Source organism: Mesocricetus auratus, unplaced genomic scaffold, assembly GCF_017639785.1.
Source record: "Mesocricetus auratus isolate SY011 unplaced genomic scaffold, BCM_Maur_2.0 Super-Scaffold_100010, whole genome shotgun sequence".
In the NCBI taxonomy this organism is placed as follows: Eukaryota; Metazoa; Chordata; class Mammalia; order Rodentia; family Cricetidae; genus Mesocricetus; species Mesocricetus auratus.
In genome coordinates, this window is record NW_024429194.1 from 41,431,530 (window position 1) to 41,450,155 (window position 18,626).

At 38.4% G+C, this 18,626-nt stretch overlaps 1 protein-coding gene across 5 annotated transcripts in view; it reads right to left on the reverse strand.

Annotated features, from left to right (window-relative positions):
* The window catches only part of Unc80 (unc-80 homolog, NALCN channel complex subunit), a 174,854-nt gene that overhangs the window by 122,153 nt on the left and 34,075 nt on the right, over positions 1-18,626 (reverse strand). For 4 of the 5 annotated variants that reach the window (XM_040753401.1, XM_040753400.1, XM_040753402.1 and 1 more), the window contains exons 11-18: positions 18,010-18,150; positions 16,079-16,347; positions 14,721-15,092; positions 10,728-10,874; positions 6,157-6,304; positions 4,082-4,230; positions 2,452-2,618; positions 1,366-1,464 (exon numbers count right to left, since the gene is read on the reverse strand). In XM_040753401.1, the coding sequence (XP_040609335.1) occupies positions 1,366-1,464; positions 2,452-2,618; positions 4,082-4,230; positions 6,157-6,304; positions 10,728-10,874; positions 14,721-15,092; positions 16,079-16,347; positions 18,010-18,150 (1,492 nt within the window). The remainder of the gene's footprint in view (positions 1-1,365; positions 1,465-2,451; positions 2,619-4,081; positions 4,231-6,156; positions 6,305-10,727; positions 10,875-14,720; positions 15,093-16,078; positions 16,348-18,009; positions 18,151-18,626) is intronic. The other variant, XM_040753403.1, reaches the window with a different exon arrangement.

The window sequence follows — 18,626 nt, forward strand, 5'->3', positions numbered from 1 at the left end:
AATTATCTTTTGGAACATTCTCATTTATCAGATTACTTCGGTAGTTGCCAATGTCAATTGGATGGAAAATCAAGTTTGCTATAATGTGTTTTAATGGGTCTTCTGGCCACTTGGAAATGAAACTTATTTTTACCAATTCTTTATGCCCCCTTGGGAGCTAAATTTGGTCCCTTGCCATGTCTTTGAGGATTTTCTTAAAGGAAAACCTAAGGTTTAATTTTGAAGAAGGAAGTTAAAGAAAACGAAATGAAAGTTTACTGGTAGTCTGATAGTTCTGTCCTCAATCCTTGCATATCATTGCATATCATTCATTTCTTCTTGAAATGTATGTATTAATTTTCTACAATGAGCGAAGCTCCATCTTGGTGCTAGAGCTTTAGCAATAAATACATATGGTTATTGGGCCCATTGACTTGACTGACTCTGCTAAAAGACACAATCTCTAAGATTCTGAAGCACACACAAAGTGTGTAGGCATTTGTGATTTCAAAGATTTCGATTACATAGTCCTATGTTTGATGGATGTTGGCCTCTCACCTTTAATTTATCTAGTTGTGCAGGCATACCTAATGCAGGTATATTAGTTATACCTAATATGCCTAGATATGCAGGAAGGATACCCTAATACCTAGACTATTATGCAGAATTGTGAGGATATATTGACTAAGGGTTTTGGAAAGTAATATGATACACCTACAATGATATATGTTTGAAATGTAGATCACTCTACTTGTGTTTAAATAATTCCCCAAAGAAAAATGAATAACATGGGCCTCCTGTGGGCCTAGGCTGTGTATGTAATGTCAGTACTAACCCTTACACCTTTTTGGTCACTAATTTGAAGATGCTTTTGATATCTGTCAGTATGAAAACCAGAGACAAACTGATGTTAAGACACCGGAGTGGTTCTAAGACTGTAGTGCTGTGAAATAGAGTCTGCATCTCAGCTAAAATTCAGCACTTTTGGAATATACCCATTATGTTCATTGAGGATATTGAGGTGCAATTAATTTGCTTTAAAATTATGACTTTTGAACAAGAAAGTATGTGACACCTCACATGCACACTATTTTTCATATTTACCTGTTGCATAGTGAAAGGCAGAGATACAAGAAAGGCAAGATGGAAAATACAATTAGAGAGCCTTCCTATAAGCACAAAGGTTGTTATTTGGCCTCACTTGGAGCATTTGGTGGCATTGAGAATATAATTGTAAGGGCAGAAGGCAATGTTTCAAAGAAATAAAAGCAAACTTAAAAAAAATATAGAAACAAACAAAAACCTAAAAGCAGTTGAGAAAGTAAACTTTCTTCCATGTGAAGTGCACAACTCTCTGCATTGGAGACAAAATTCAGTTCTACTTACTGTTCTGGTGTCTGTGAGGGGCGACCAGACATGAAGCTTCGACATTCTTCAGGTGCAGAAGATACTTGGCCTTTATCTGCCATGCTTCCTGCCTCTGACCTGTACACATGGCACATTCCACCAGTCACAATGGAGTAGATTGCCACTGATTAATCTTTTAGATGCCCTACAAAGCAATCCCTCTTCTACTGACAACATATCTGGTTGCTAACTTTTCTCACCATTTTGTGTGGAATTTACAGTTTACTACTAGACTCATGACCTTATTCTTCACCAGTATTCACTATGGCAAGCAGAGGCATTAGATGCAAGTGGAAGTTTTAGCATAGGGGCCTCTTTTATTTCCTGTCAGGATTGTCTAAAATACAGTAGGCATGAAATAAATGCACAATTACTGGAAGGATATACCACAGAGTATTGCGAAGCAGTTTTTTCTCAGAGTGTTGGGAACTGAATCCAGGACACTGTACAAGCTAAGCAAGTACTTTACTATTGAACTATGTCTCAGCCCAGCAACTTATCCTTTTACTACCTCTAGAATACTATCTACTGAACAAAAGAACATAGTAAAGTATAAATTATTTTAAAAGACTAAAACAAAGATAGCGTTTTACCATGTAATCAAGAAATCAAGAGTGAAGTTTGAGTACATGAGTTCATTCCATTTTTTAAAAATAAACAATAGAGATTTATTTAGCTCATGGCTCTGGAGGCTTGGGAACCCAAAGGCAGGTGATTATGGCATCTTACTGTGTTGCTATGACAAAGCATGGCAAAGGGCATCACATGGCAAAACAGTCCGTTGTCCATAGAATGCTCACTAAACAAAATCACTTCCATGATAATCTACGAAAACACTAATCCATTCATGGGGGCAATCTTTGCAACCCAATTATCCTAAAGTTTCCACCTTTAACAATCATTTCTTTTAATGCTTCAGTTGGACTAAGTCAGTGATACCAGCTGTACCAGATAGCTTTAACATCCCTGCCCCGACTTTGTAACAACACACAGACAGTATGATAAACGATAACATTCTTCTGACAGTTTGCAAACACTGATATTCATAGAGCTCAAGCTTCCAACCTTTTACCGCCTGCAGGCTTAGACTCCTGTCCATTCTCCTCCACTTTTTTCCCCGGTGCTAACTTTTCAGCACTGTCAAGCAGAGCGCTAAGAGCCACTCTCCTGAAGACATTCCCATGAGCTTCTTTTATAAACTGGACCAGCTGGCGGATGTCACAGTACAGACCCTGTTTGAAAGCAAGAAGGTTTGGGAGCAGTAAAGCTAGCCAGATAGCTGTCTGGTTAGATGTCCTAGGGAGATGAGCAGTGGAGTCATGAAAGGATGACAACAAAACACTGATGTGGTAATGGATGTGCTTGTTTTTCCCCTTGCTCCTATGGGAGAATGCTGCCCCTCGTATTCACTACAGGAGAGGATGGCTAGTAAGCTTCAAATTTGGAGAGTCAGCTATACTACTAGAAAGACATCAGTCTACACTCTTTTAACATTGGATCACCAAATTTTCTCTTCTAATTGTGAGTTCTGAAGAGAAATTTTTTTTGCCTGAAGAAAAAAAAATGGTAGTCAGATTTTGTTTAGAATGAAAATTTCACCCCTAATCAGCTTCTGCAAGTGGTCTGGATTATTATGGTAAAATGTTAAATAACTCATTTAGATACATCTAACAAAACCTGGTTATTCATTCATAGGATGATGAACTTTCCTGGACATACTTAGCAAGTGATATGCATGTTGTAGCCACATTGAGTGTGAACAAGACCATGAATCTAAGACTGTCCAGACGGGGCTGTAATGCTGGTACACTGCTGGGTTGACATTTAAAAAAATGTGTGTATACTTATTTTTCCTTGAGATACCAAGTTTTGCTGTCAGTACCTACATCCCTGCCTCCATTCTTTAAAGTGGTAATTACTGTATTCTAAGTCTTTGTGGTAAAACAGAACCTAGAAACATAAACAATTTACCTTGCTATCTTTGTTTTTTAAAACCCTAGTTCCATGGGACAACTCTGCCCATGATCTTCAGAAGAAAGGATCCTAATGTCCTTCAGTTAGTAAAATAGGGAATAAGTCCATATGTGTAAATGGGCTCATTTCTACATTGAAAACATAGTATCTAACAGATGTAGGAGGAATGTTCTTTTAGTCCCCAAGGGACTGGAATTCACTTATCTGTGTCAAATTTGTCTTCCTATTTCTACACTGAGTATCTCAAGACATCCTGTTCTCCTTGGTAGAACTTGGACATTTCATAATAGTTTTCTTCCAACACTACTTGAAACCTCATTTGATTAATTACCACATGGCTGTTATGAAGGACAGATAAAGATTATAATGTTAAAAAAAGAAAATGAAACAAGTTTCAATAGCATATTTGATGGATTCTTAAGAATAAATACAGCTTCAAATAATTCTTGGAGTAACATCCTTTCATATTTCATGAACCAATAGCATATTTTATCACCTTCTTTCTGAAAGGCTAAAAGTACCTGCAATCTTTTACCACTCTCTACATTGTGGGGTGGAGGAGGAAGATAAGTTAATCTATAGGTAGGACAGAGGGTTAGGGTGCCATGGCGAGTTAGGGATGACATTGGAAAAAGTGGATACTGTGACTTGAAGACTTTAGCTTTCCTTCCTCCAGGTCACAGCACTAGAGCTGCTGTTAGGAAGCGGGGATGCTCCTCACCAGATTCTCAGGGCTGTGTAGCTCATGGGTTGTTGAGGCACAGCGTGTGATGAGGGACTTGAACATTGCACCGACGATAATGCCTTCCACATTTTGGGCTGTGGATTTGTTGTCCACTGTGGTGAAGTTATTTCCAAATCCAGCTTTGTCTGGAATGCAAAGACACATGTTAGAGGCAGTAAGCTACACAGCTGAAGGATGTAAGGAAGTGTCTGGCAGCTGGGAAACTGGGAGGTCCCTGTGAAAGCACTGACACGGGTGATTAAAGATGCACCCAGTGTAATGATCCCTGTGCAGATTAGAAAAATACAAGTCTATGTCACAGTCTGTGCTCTGACATGGCACATGCAGAGGAGCATTTGGGTTGGTTAATATTAGAAAGAAAAGGGGGTAGAAAGAGAGAGAGGCAGAGAGATAGAGACACAGAGAGACAGAGAGAGGAAGGGAGGGGGGGAAAGGAAGGAGGGAGGGAGGGAGGGAGGGAGGGAGGGAGGGGAAAGAAGGAAGATGAACTCATTAGTTTCTCCATATGGAAAATATGATATAAATCCACTTTCTGGGGTGAGGAACGCCAGCTTTTCAGGGGAAACTATCCAGTATGTCAGAAGGGGCATGAGATGGTCAACATGAGCTATGCAGCAACAGAGAAGTGATGGAGACCTTGCAGAACTGCTGCAGGCCTGGAGGAAACTGAGTGGAAACAATTCCACTCTGCCCCAGAGCAACCTCCTTCACACAGAGCACGAGAAATGCTGGAGACTAAAAATGTGAACCTCCATGGTATTTTACAGCTTTTTTTGGGGGGGGGGGACACAAATCCATACATCTTCAGAGGACACATATGTATTCTGTGTCTTTGCAAAAGGAATCCTCATGATCTGTGAGCCTATTATTGATTGTGAGAACAAAATACAGCTGTCAGATTGATGGATAAGGAGCTGTACTGTCCATCTGATTCACTGTGACTCACTTTACAGCTCAAGAATCCTCGGAGGAACATAGCACATTATCAACCTTTCTCTGTCTGGACCAATTGATAAGGATTTATCTCCAGATTTACAATACCGAAAGAAATACTGCAGTGTGTGCTTAGAGTTCTTATCTCAAATTAGAGATGGGGAGGAGGGGAGGGAGAGAGAAATAGTTGAATTTACAATCTGGATTTCCTTTCAAATATCTCGATGACAAACCTCACTTCAATGTTTTCAAATTTATAAAACGGTTAGTTTACACTAACTCTGAGGGAATAGGTTATTCCAGGGGGTCTACAAGGAATATTTTCTCTTAGTGTGATAACTAGACAATAAAGAATAGGATACAATCATGAAAAACTTGTTTCTAAACATACAGATAAATTAGTCAACTCCATTTACGTATCACATGAGCAATGAATCTATGCTAAAAAGTCATTTCTTTCAAAGCTCAATTCAAAAATATGCATTTGATTAAACCTGGGTGCCAGTTTCTTAATGTGTCTGCATTCAGAAGGTGCCAAAGGAGTTAATTTTGTACAAATGTGACTGGCACTTTCTACTTTCACCCTGAAGCTTAGGCCTCCATACTTCTTTTAAAGCCACTAAGCTATAAACAGGCTGTGGGTGTCTATATTTGCCTAACTTAAAAAAAAACTAAGTCTATAAGTGTCATTTACATCACTACAGTGTTTATGCTAATTATATTTTCTTTCTTTGTTTATTATGGAAAACATCAAACACTAAAAGTGGCATATTGTAGACACTCATTTCATACGTGTTAAACTAGTAAATATATCTCCTTATCTTTTGATTTTGGTTTCCATTGTTGCGCACAGGTCAAATGAGAGAAAGAACTACCAAATTCCTATTCAATGAGGTAAATTATCTTGTGAGGGCATCATTGTGTCATAAGATAATTTGGAGGCATCTCTTGTTTATAACACACACAGTCCCACACACATACATGAGCACATGTGAACAGGCATGCATACATATTTTTTTTCTCTGAGTTCTGGCCCCAGATGCTGAGTGTGCCAGGGAAACACTACCTGCTTCACCTCACAGTGGCTGCTCCTTGAACTCGGAGTCACCTTTACTTACTGTCAGTGATCGGCTCCATACAAAATCCTAGCAGAGCATGCAAGAAGTCCACTACATTATTGAGAGAGTCCTTGTTCACATAGTCCCTCATGGTTTGTCGGAACTGCATCTTATCTAGCTTGTATAGCTTAGTGAGGCAGTTCTGGGCCTGCAATGAAGGAAGAAAAGTGAAAAAGTCACAAGTACCAGCTTACGCTCCAGACACCGTCAGTCCGAGACAAAAGTTGCAGAAGGCAAAGACTCCCACCCACTCCCTCATACTGCTGCCGGATCCTCCCCATGCTAGGCCAAGTTGCTTGAACAAGAAGTAGGCGAAAGCCGACTAGGCAGTCCAAAGGAGCTTGTATTTGGAAAAGGAACTCCTCAGAAAAACTCAAAGCTAATGTTCAAGGCTGGTCCCAGAAGAACTCAGTCTTTTCACCAAGGTCAAGATTTTAAGATCTAATGAAAACAACTCAAGAATTAAAATTGAAGTAAGCCATAGAATCCATAGTCCACTCCTAGAAAAAAATCAAAGGCTTTGTGTAACTGGAAAAGCATATAGCTTTCCTGCACAGGCACTTTGAAGTTAGATAGCTTTAAGGGAGAAAGTGAAAATAAGAGTGGGTGGAAATCCAATGGCCTTTTTTGATTAATTAATTGTTTTGTTTTTGAGACAGAACCTCAAGTAGCCTATTATAGCCTTGGATTCTTTACATAGCCAAGGAAGACCTTGAACTTCTAATCCTCCTGCAATCCACCTCCTGAATTCTGGGATTACACCATCACACCCTGCTAATGCGCTTCTGGATACTTTACTTAGGGAATCATAGATGCAAGACAGGCACTCTACCAACTGAGCTATAGCCACAGCTGTACAGTGATCTCTTCTATGGCCAAGAGGGGGAAAATTCCTTGGAACATATAAGAGGCATAAAATGTTATATTCATGTATTATTTGTCTGAATTTGAATGTGAAAGTATGATATTTAAATAGAATTTGGTCTCATGACATGGTGCTTCTGCTCAAAAATAACAGTATATTTCCTATGACCTAGTAAATAATTTTGTCACCTTGCAAAGTAAAGAGGAATAATTCCTACCATCAGCAACAAAGTTGCAATCATTAACAGTAGAAGTTTCAGACCGAATAGTCTCATGCTACTGGGAACACTAGGAGGTTGCTAGAGTTCTCCTACTATTAAAAGATAAGCTTCATTTTCACAGTGCTTTTGCTCTAAAATATACGGTTTTTTTTGCATGAAAAGGCATCATGTCTGACTTTATAATTTGCTGATTGTCTGTTTCTCAAAATTTTAGAAGCTGAGGTCGAAAGAAATCAAGGTTTTTGTCCAAGGTGATATTGTAAGTTCTGCAGTAGAGTCAATACCAGAAGTCTGGATCTTGCCTACTAAGGTGTAATTAGTTCTCTGGTAAAACAGTCAGTCTCATTAACAGTTCAGACACTGATGGTCTTGGGGAACTATACTTAGATACCAGCCATTCATAACAAGGAGTTGATAGGGCTGATACAATTAGATTTACTGGTGTCTTGAAGAAGGCTATCTGACAAAAGAGGCACAAGAAAGGTCTTGAAGATGGGATGGAATGGGGGAAATGGAGGCAGAGTCTGGGCTGAGGGAAAGGGATAAAGGTCTGAGAAAGGCGATGCAGCTTGGGGAGATCACCTTGAGGATGGAAAACTTTGTAGTCAGTGTAGGCACTGAGGGAGGTGAGCCCTGAGAACTGGAATCCTATTGATGTTTTTACTAGTGACCTAGAAGAAAACTTAAGTTACATTACTATTTGATGTGGTTGTGACCCAGGAAAAGTACTTGGGAATTTAAAAGGAAAAAAGTAGCAGAAAATGAACTTGGAATTCACTGGATAAACTTTTTGGTATGATCTTGCTATAATCTCGCCATCTGTACCATAGAGAGATTTTTTTTTCATTCTTCCTTCACTATGTTTTAGAAGATTTGAAATGTGGATTGTTTTTCCAGAGAGCTTTCCAGTTACCATATCTTAAAGAAAGTCATGTGTTTTGTTGTTGTTATTTTGTTTTTATAGAACAGATGCTGCTCTGTGAAAAAGTGATGTTTACAAAACACTTAAGTACAATGTGCTCTGCATTGATTCAATTAGCATTCCCAACCTGATTTGTAAAGATCATTGGTGTTATATTTATAAAGAGAATAAAAAACTAAATCTCTGAAGTACAAATGACTTCATGTTCTGTATAAAATACACCAAAAAGGTATAGTCTCATATCTCTGCTGTGGAAGCTGCAAGTCTATCTGCAGTGCTCTTAGAGTTCAGTGGGAATTCAATCAAACTGAAGGTTCTCCAGACTTTAAAATTCTTATTCTGAGAAAACAATCTGTTTTTTTCAAGAAATATAAAACATTAATCAAAAATTTTCACTAATTTAGGCCTAATAGATAATCATTAGATTAATAACCTAAGAAGTATTAAAGGAATCACATGCCAGAACCTTTAGGTATTTTTTATATTTTCAAGAAATATAAAAGTATTAATCAATAAATTTCTTTTCAATAATTTGGGACTACTAACAAAATTAGATTAATAACCTATGAATTATTATTGGTGAAAAAACATTAGGCACTTAGAGAATATCACTATGGCAATCTTCTCTTTCAAAAAATTGGTCTGGTCTAAAGGTGAAATATATACTTGGCTTTTCAAGAAAGATTGTGCTTAAAAATTTCATGGTGCAGAAACATAGAAATATACAGGGTTTTTTTTTTGGTTTTTCAAGACAGGGTTTCTCTGCATTGTTTTGGAGGCTGTCCTGGAACTCGCTGTGTAGACCACAGAGATTCGCCTGCCTCTGCCTCCCGAGTGCTGGGATTAAAGGCGTGCGCCACCAACGCCCGACTGAAATATTCTTAAATTAGACGTTTTCCTGGGGATGTTTCTGAAACTTGTGCATATAATCTCTATTATGAGTATAGAAGAGGTCTAGAAGATCAGAAAGTGGTCGTTCAAGTAATCCGGTTGAAAAGGTAAGTAGAAAATTGACTGGCCAGTCTCATGGAAACAAGATATTCTTGGCCATGCAATGACAGCAACTCTCTTCTTACCCAACTGGTTCTGCTTTTAATCAATTCATAAAAACAGAATATAGTTCTCAAATCCAGTTTACACATCCAGGAAGATGTTTCTTTCTTTCTTTTTTTTTTTTTTTTTTTTTTTTGGTTTTATGAGTCAAGGTTTCTCTGTATTGTTTTGGAGGCTGTCGGTCCAGCCTGGCCTCGAACTCACAGAGATCCGCCTGCCTCTGCCTCCTGAGTGCTGGGATTAAAGGCATGCGCCACCACCGCCCGGCAGATGTTTCTTTTTATATTTGAAGCTGAATTCCATGAAACTGGTCTTCTGTATGAGGAGTGATGTGTTTTCATTAGCCTTGACAGTTTTTATTCATCTTATAACAGAATTAAAAATACATGTGTATAAGGATTGATCCAAGGGAAGGTTTTATTGACTTATTGCTTTTAAATTATTATTATTTTAAATTTTAGTCTCAAAATCTAGATCTTGGTCAAAATATCTGAGTTGGGGAATTTAAAAGTTAGCCACTGTGATTATACCTCCCATATATAAACAATAAATCAAAATGTTACAACATAATTAAATATAAAATAAAGAAAAATGGATAAGTCGATGGATGGTAGATGATGCATTAAGCAAGAAATCTGGCATGCTAGCCCTGTATGAACATTTCATGACAAAACCTACACCAGAGAAAATGGACTGGCATCAGATTTTGACAGGATCCTAAAACTCTGCAAAGATATGCCAAATATATTTGTGCTTAAATTTGCATGAAATTTTCATTTTTAAAAGAATATTTTGTTATGATTTCAATATAGAAATGAGTCAACCAGTCTGGATCAGGATGTTGGAGGTGGGTTATTGCTCAAGTCAGAAGGGAAGGTAACAGTTGGTATATTCAATTGAAAGCAAGCTGTAATAAACCACATTCTGTTACACATTCCAATGGCTGCCTATGCGCAGAGTTTCAGGTTTCATACAGTTCAAAGGAACATGATCTCAAACATCGAGAATTGAGGGGAATTCTCAAGCAAAGCAGCCAGAGGCCTGGCTACTTTTACAGTCCTGTTTTGTCTCAATAAGGGCCAATTTCCATTTCTAAGTAAAAGTATCAATGTCTTTGACCCCTTCTTCTAATGTATAATGCTTCTTTGCTACCCACATGATGGATAGAACCTCTGCACAGACCACCAGATGTTTACTAGACAAATGTGTGTATGCATCTGTGCAAAGTTCTTTCAAACTTCTATCTAGATGGTCTGATTCTGCACTCTTTTTCCAAATGCTCTGGAATAGGCAAGAGGCAGACTAGTTTTCCCAATTAAACTTTCCTAAGCCTTGGTTTTAGATGTCCTGAGATGCCTTGTGGGAATTCCCTCACCCAAAAATGGTATTAATTGCCTATGAAATACAATATTTTCAGGGAACGTTGACCCTCATTGTCAAAGGACTCATTCCCCATTGGGAAGTAAAAAAGAGAGAAAGAGAGGAAATGGAATCTACTTTAATTCTCTTACATTCTCTCGGAATACCTGGTGTCTCAGACGATCTCCAGAGAGCCCTCGGTGTCCCTCTCCACAACCATAGGCACATCCCAAAGACTTCACTATTTTGATGAGCATAGTAAGAGCAAGCCTATGGTTGCTTACAGGTATATTTTCATCCTGGTAACCACAATTGAAAAAGAAAGAGAAGCCTGTTGACTTTGCCACCAAGTTCTTTTTGGTACTAGAATTCTATTTTATAAAATTAATGTGTGTTACAGCAACTCAGAAAATAAAATTGTCAAGAGTTCAACAAATGTACTTTTCTAAAATCTCATACAGGCATGAACAGAAAGAAACTGCATTCTGAATGTCCTATGATTACACAGAATTTGAATGAGCTTATTACAAGATGTACTTTTACATCTTTGTTGAATGATCAGAACTATAACCTAGAGAGAGACTTGGGATGATCAACAGTGAACACAAGTAGATTTTCTTAGAGAATATCCTTATGGGTAATGTTCTGATAACACCACCAGGCAAACATCAGCTCCCTGAAACTGATCTAAGTGTGGAACTTGGGAATCTTAGGGTAATAAGACAGGTATTTTGAAGAAAAATCTCCTGAGGCCTACTTCCATCGTATTGCAATACACATAATAACTATAAACAAAGTAGAATGTATGGAGCTCAACAAATATTCTGCTGGACTCTCCTTTTATGGCTCATCAGGAAGCCCTCCTGATGAATGAATTTATCTTTTGTCCCTTTTACTTTGGGAGAAGGGAAAACAGGTATCCAAAAAAGAAACAGAATTCCTTCTATTGGAGAAAATATAAACTACTACTGAGGAATAATGCTGAGCCCACAGTGGGAGGGCCGTTATCTTTCAATAGTTGAAGGTGCCTTAGTCCTTCTTGCTATGTTTAACTGTCAGCATGTGCTCATATCAAAGAGCCAGGAGTGTAGCTCGTGGATCTTGTTGCTTATGGTGATGCAAGAAAATTGTAGAAATTAATCTCTTGGTGTTTTACCTTTCTGCCTGTGGAGTAAGAGTACTAATGACTATCCTCCTTGTATCAGAGGTTTTCCATACAGACCAAATGAAATATTGGAAGGGAATTACTCCACAACCATGAGGGTTTTTCCATTAGTCACACTGCCAGGTCGACAAATGGAAAGCATACTGCAATGTGGATATGGCGTGAAGGGGTAAGGGGGTTCCAGTGGCATTATCATGCACCTTATCATGGCAAGGTGGAATCTCTCCTTCCCTAACATTGCAACTGGTCCTCCTCTTCTTATCTGTAAACTCAGGTAGCAGATGTGGGATGGGGCCCTAGAGAGCCACTTCAGGAATGAAACATCTCTGAGTTGGTAGAAATGGTTAACCTACTTCAACTGAAGAAAGTTGCCTCTATTAACCATCCAACATCCTTTTGTTTGCCTGAAGAATTCATTGTCTAGTGACTGCTTGGGGCACAAAATAAGGAGAGGGTTAAAGGTCACTTTGCATCACCTGGTGATTACTTTGAAGAATCATCCTGAGTCCAAAGAACACTCTGTAATTATCTATTTGCTAAGCAAGAAATTATTTAACTTCAACATTTAACAATTAACCAACCTTGGGCAAGCTACTAATATTTAAAACCCCATCCTCTCTAAAAAGAGAAGAGCTCTGATACCTGTCTCAGATATATATAAATATATATATATGTTATATATATATGTATGTATGTATGTATGTATGTATGTATGTATCGTGAGAGGTAATTGACCATATGTGATGCCCACAACGAGAGGAAAACAGTGTTATTTTTAGGCAGATGTCACTGCTGTCCATCAGAGTAACTTTATGCAGACTAGGTTCTAGAATGGTGGCTTAGTAAGGAGAGATTAAAACTGACTGGATTTGTGTCCTCACTGGTCCCCCTAGTTGGGCACCTTTGGGTAACCCAGGAACATTGCAGTTTTTTGTAGTAGCACCTCGGAAAAAGTCACACTGACAAGGGTTTATTTAAAAGGCTGAGCTACATATATTTTAAAATTATTATATACTCTTTAAACACATTTCTAGTCCTGAAAACTCTTTGTACATATCCATCCAGGCTTTATTTCTTTAAGCCTTCACATGTCCTTGGGAGTTAGGTTGCTTTCACTGGAGACATGAAGAAAGATAGATCAAGCTACAGGCAGAAATCAGAGTTATTAAAGGATATTTTAAGCTCTTATTATAGGCTAGTGGCCAATAAGGAAATAGAAATAGGCTTTCCCTTTCTCTCTTGAGTCCCCCATAGCAGGTTGCAAAAGCCAATAAACTCTGATTCCACTGAAAAAAAAAACAGATTGTCTTAAGGTAGAATAGACTTTGGTAGATCTTAAGGTCTAATTGCAATTTGATAAGTAACTACATAATATTTACATCTTGGTGGTTATTTTAGAGATCAAATAAAATTTAACCTTAAAATATTCTCTATGTGGTAATTTTTGTCAAAGTAACATCTATAATATCATGTTATAATACTTAATGTAATAATTACTATAGCTAATAATTATATGTATTTGTTTAATTATAGCTATATAATTATATAATTAATTTTTACATAATTATTAATCAAATATAAGGTAATATTTAGACATGATACATGATGTCTAAATCTAAATAAAAGAGAAAGACCCCAACAATATTGTACTAGTTTTGTGGATCAGAGCTCATGAATTTTGGGACAATATAAGCAAATTGTGAGATGAAGAAATAGAATATTAACAGAGCAAATATGCATCAGTGGGGCTAGAGTTAGAGAAGAAAGTAGCTATTCATTTACATATTAAAATATGATATCGAAAATGGGCAATTCACAGTTTATGTAACAAATTTTAGAACTGTTTACAGTGTAATCTTTTACTTATAAACTCAGAATGATAAGTAGATTGTCACCTGTTAAGGAACGCTCTGGTTTATTTCAATTTATGAACATGAATTTGAAACTAAAAATTCCAACTGAAATCAGTGTAAGTTATATGAATTTAAATGATGATACTTTGTATCTAAACTTCAAATGACAGAAAAGAAATTCTTGATAAATCAGGAGATCATAAGGCATGGTGATAAGCAGCAAGGATGAAATTCAGGAACAACCAATAACAATCGGATGAAAACCTCAGGGTTATGGCACATTGAGATTCCAGAGAACTGAGGCTGGGTAGCTATGTCCATACCAGACATGTGTCAAAATAACTCTGTAAAAAGTCACACTTCTAGATATATGGTGTCTCTCAAAATTCAAGCACCAAAGCCTTAACTCTCCACCTGTTGGTATTTGGAGACTGGCTTTGGGAGTTAATTAGAATTAAATGAGTTTAGACATTGATGTCCAGAGCCAGGGAGCCTCATGGGGATGTCCCAGCGTTTGTTTGCACTTGCACAGAGAAGGTCATGTGGGCACACAGTGATGGCAGTCACCTTTTAGCCCAGAGAAGAGGCTGCAGGAAACTCCCGCTGGCACTGGAGCCTTGGACTTCTCAGCCTCCATAAATACAAAAATTCAATGTCTGTTGATCAAGCTATATATTTTTATAGAGTTTGAGCAGATTGTCACTACACTATTAGGTTAGGTATGCAAAGTCTTGGGAAAGAGGATATCCTTGCTGTTAGACTGTGAATTATGAAAACATAGTAGGTTTGAGATGTTACCAAGAAACAAAACAAACAAACAAAAAACCAACCAACCAACAACAAAAAACATTTCTAATATTCAATGAGTGACACCAAATTTTGAATTTAGAAGCCAAGCTCGTCTAAGTGTCTACACATGTCTGCTGAGCACTTCCATTATTGCTAGAATAGACTCTAGTGACTCATTTCTGTTCTAGTCAATAACTATCTGGGTGAAATAAACAACACACACACACACACACACACACACACACACACACACACACACAGGCTCATGTGCACACACAAACGGGAAAGAATTCTGGACACCGGACTGCCTGAGGATACAGCAGGTAATTCAACCATACCTTCTCTTGGTTCTTCTCCTTCTTCTCATAAGGGCCACCTCCACCTCCTCCACCGCCTCCTCCATCTCCTCCACCTCCTCCTCCTCCATCTCCACCTCCTCCTTCTCCTGCTCCACCATCTCCAGCTCCGCTAGCAGAAGGGGCCCCAAACCCACTGGTGGAACTTGAAGACACGCCTTTGAACTGGAAAGTTCCCTCACTTGGTCTCTTTTCCACAGTCTCATTTTCCTTGTTTTCGCTCTTCTTCCTATTCTTTTCTACACAGGGAACTACGCCAAGTTGAAGTAAACATTCCACGATGTTTAGTGCCACGTCACAGATCCGAGAGCTGATGTCGTGGTTAAGAACAAGATAGACAGCTTTCAGAACCACCTGTAGATCACAGAGGTAAACACAGGACAGTGAAGTTGCCCACATTCCCTTTTCCAAAAGTCTCTTATTCTGCTCAATCCATTTCACTGGGCACTACCAGAAATGGTTATAAATAATTCAGGCTGAATAATTCAAGACATTTAGTAGGTCATTAAGCCTTCCAATCTTGCCAAGAAAGAGATACTTAAAGGAAATAATGAAGCACATTGAGTTAATGAAAAAACAATCATTTGCCTAAATGAACACTTAACTGACTTTTAAAATACAAAACATTTTAATCCTCTGCATTCCGCTTCCCACAAATAACAAAGAACAAGGGCTTCCTTACAACTTATACCATAGGAACAATGACTCCCTCGTGGTTATATAATCAGTTAACCTTCAATTTTAAATGCATACTATTTGCATGTTTAAATTATAATCCTTTATTGGTTTTAATATATGAAATTATTTGCTGAGCCCTATTCTATAGAGTGTAATAAAAATGTTGCTAAAATATAATTGTAAAATATAACAATCCTTTCACTGGCTAATGACCACACTCAAAACAGGCATTCCTGAGAATGCAAGCTTAAATCTTTCAAGGACTTCTATTCATTTTTTTTCCTTCTAGCTTCATTGGAGGTTCATAGTCCTGCTGATTACATACCTAAAGAAAAATAAAAGAACTTCTTACTTTTATTATAGAAAAACACAAAGGCGTAGTGGAGCATACACTTAAATGTATTTATGTATATGTATTCAGATTCACTAAGGTTTTAGGTAAAAAGCATTCTGAGATAAGATCAAATATAATAAAATAGTTGGAAAAAACTAAAATGTATATGTAAGATTGTTGATACTCTTTGGTATTTTTATATGGGTTGCTTCTTCATTTTAAGATTTAGCAAATACTTCTAAGATATCTGCACGCCCATGTTAATCAGTCTTGTAAAAATTACACTAAAGCCTTTCTATTCTTCATAAGGAAAAGTACTGCCACTTACAGAAAGATCCAGCATGCCATTCTTATGGACAAAGTTGTTGGTCCCATCAATATGTTCTGTGTCCTCCAGGTAACTGTAGTTAATGCAGGAGTCTGTGAGGCTTCGTGGTAGGTTTGCGCATGCCAGAGGTTCATGCGGCATCTCTGGGATAGGCACCTGGCTGCAGAGCTTCCTCATATGCTCACTGAAAAAGTCTGCATAGCCTACATTGAAGGATGCTAGAGTGGTGTTGAAGGTTGCAACTGTGATGGTGGAGATCTGCGATCGCACTGAGAAGACAGGGCAAGATTTCAGGTTACCCTTGTTTGGACCTGATACATCAGCTAGACTGTTGTGCTCTTTCTTGCATTGTGACCTCAATCATGACTTTTAAAGATAATGAATGTGCAGTCTCAAAGCTGCTTCAACTTGCATGGAATGAGGTGAAGGCAATTTGATATCTGATAGATACTGAAGGGCATAGAAAACTGTGATCACAAGCATTCCCTGTAAGACTGAAGCTATTAAATTTCATAATGCTGACTTAAGCTGATAATAGTACATAGACTTTATTTACTGCTACATGTCAGCCTATTGATATAAACTGATTTAGTTGAGATCTTTTTCTATGAGTTTATAGCTGTTAAATAGACTTCACTTTGTTAAATCAAACATCAGGAACTTGACCAAGAAACTAGTAGGGATAGAGTTGGTGAGGATTTGCTGGTGTTGATAGACAAGAAGGAGATGAGGGAGGCCTAAGGGGTGGGGGGGGAGGGTAATCAGAACATATTGTATTCATGCATCAAACTGCCAAACAGTCAGCAAAAAAGTGCAACTCTAAAGAACTTATTTTTATCTAAAGTATTGAAGAAAAACAAGAAAAAATTCTTTTTTTTCCTACAACAGTAATGGCAATGAGATTTGTAATGATGAATAATAGATACTATTGTATACTTATGTTACAGTTAGGGGACTAAGGGGATCAAAGGGTGAAGTTCAAGCTGCTATAAGAGCATAACAGTAATGAAAAGAACAAGTAATTCTGTTCTAAGAAGCTGTGTAGCACCCAGAGACACCCATTTGCTCCACATAAACCACCAAGATGAAACAGCAGCTGTCAGAAAAATGAGCTGGTGGCCCCAGAGAAGACAGACTTCCTTCCCACTGTTTTGTAGGAGTTGCCTGCCTTGGAGGTACAGCATGGAGGTGGACGAGCAATGAATCTGGACATTCTCCAGCCCTTTGGCTTATGATCCTTTAAAATATGCGTGAATGCTTTGTCCTTGTTCTCCCCCTGGCTATGGTGCTTACCATGCAGTGTCACACATCTCCTGCTACTCAGACTGTGCTAAGAGGAGCTAACAAGTAAATTTCTGGGCAATATAAATGAAAGGGTGTAGGGTTTTGAAAATATAAGGGTTCAGAGAACAATCAACGCACTGTGCTGGATAGTTGTATGTCAACTTGTCATAAGCGAAAGTCATCTGAGAGGAGGGGACCTCAGTTAGGAAAATGCCTCCATAAGGTCAGCCTGTAGGCAAGCCTGTTGGGCATTTTCTTAATTAGTGATTGATGGGAGAGGGTCCAGTCCATTGTGGGTGGTGCCATTCCCTAGGCTGGTTGTTCTGGGTTCCATAAGAAAGCAGGTTTAGCAAGCCCTGAGAAGCAAATCAGTAAGAAGCACTTCTGTATGGCCTCTGGATCAGGCCCTGCCTGTAGGTTCCTGCCCCATTTGAGTTCCTCTTCTGACTTCTTTCTATAATGAACAGTGATGTGGAAGCATAAGTCAAATAAACCCTTTCTTCCCCTAGTCGCTTTTCGTAATGGTGTTCATCAGAGCATTAGAACCCCTATGATGTGTGGGCAAGAGTTTAAGAATGGGAAACCATGAATGAAATCTGCATTCCTTCCCTGTCCTGTCTATCATCTACCACCCATGCTGGACCCACCTTCCTTGACAGTGTTTTCTCCATGGCTGTTGGAGTGGTCTGGCAGGTCGCTCACCAGGGTGTGATGGGAGTGGGAGTGTCTGGCACTCAGGCTTTCCATTTCAGTGGCTGCATCTGAGCTGCCCCGCCGGGTCAATTTCCCTGAGATGAACAAGAGTATCACAAGAAGCTATTAAAATCTAGAAGACTCTCTACTGAGAGCTTTGTTGTTCTAGAGGACAACAATAGAGTGAGAAAGTATGAAAGTGAGCATGAAGTTCTACCAAAATAGCAGGAATTGAACTTGGGAATAGTCAAGGTCAATATGATTGAAGAAACTGCCTGTGATAAGGTCATCCCCAATCTAAGACAAATGCTAAAGACCATCTGCTACAGCTTGCTGGCTGTCAGCTTCTGATTTTAAGCTTCCCTTCTTAATATGCCATCCAAGGGGGTGTGGGTGCCTATTGCCTTTGCTTTCCTTCTCTTATTAAACAAGAGTTAAGTAAAAGTCTGTAATTAGATGAAAATGAAAATCAACATACAGAATCCTGTACGGCCATGTTTCTGCATCAATCATTAACTAAGAGATATAACATTTACTGGATAATCATAGAGAAATCTTGCATAATAATTAA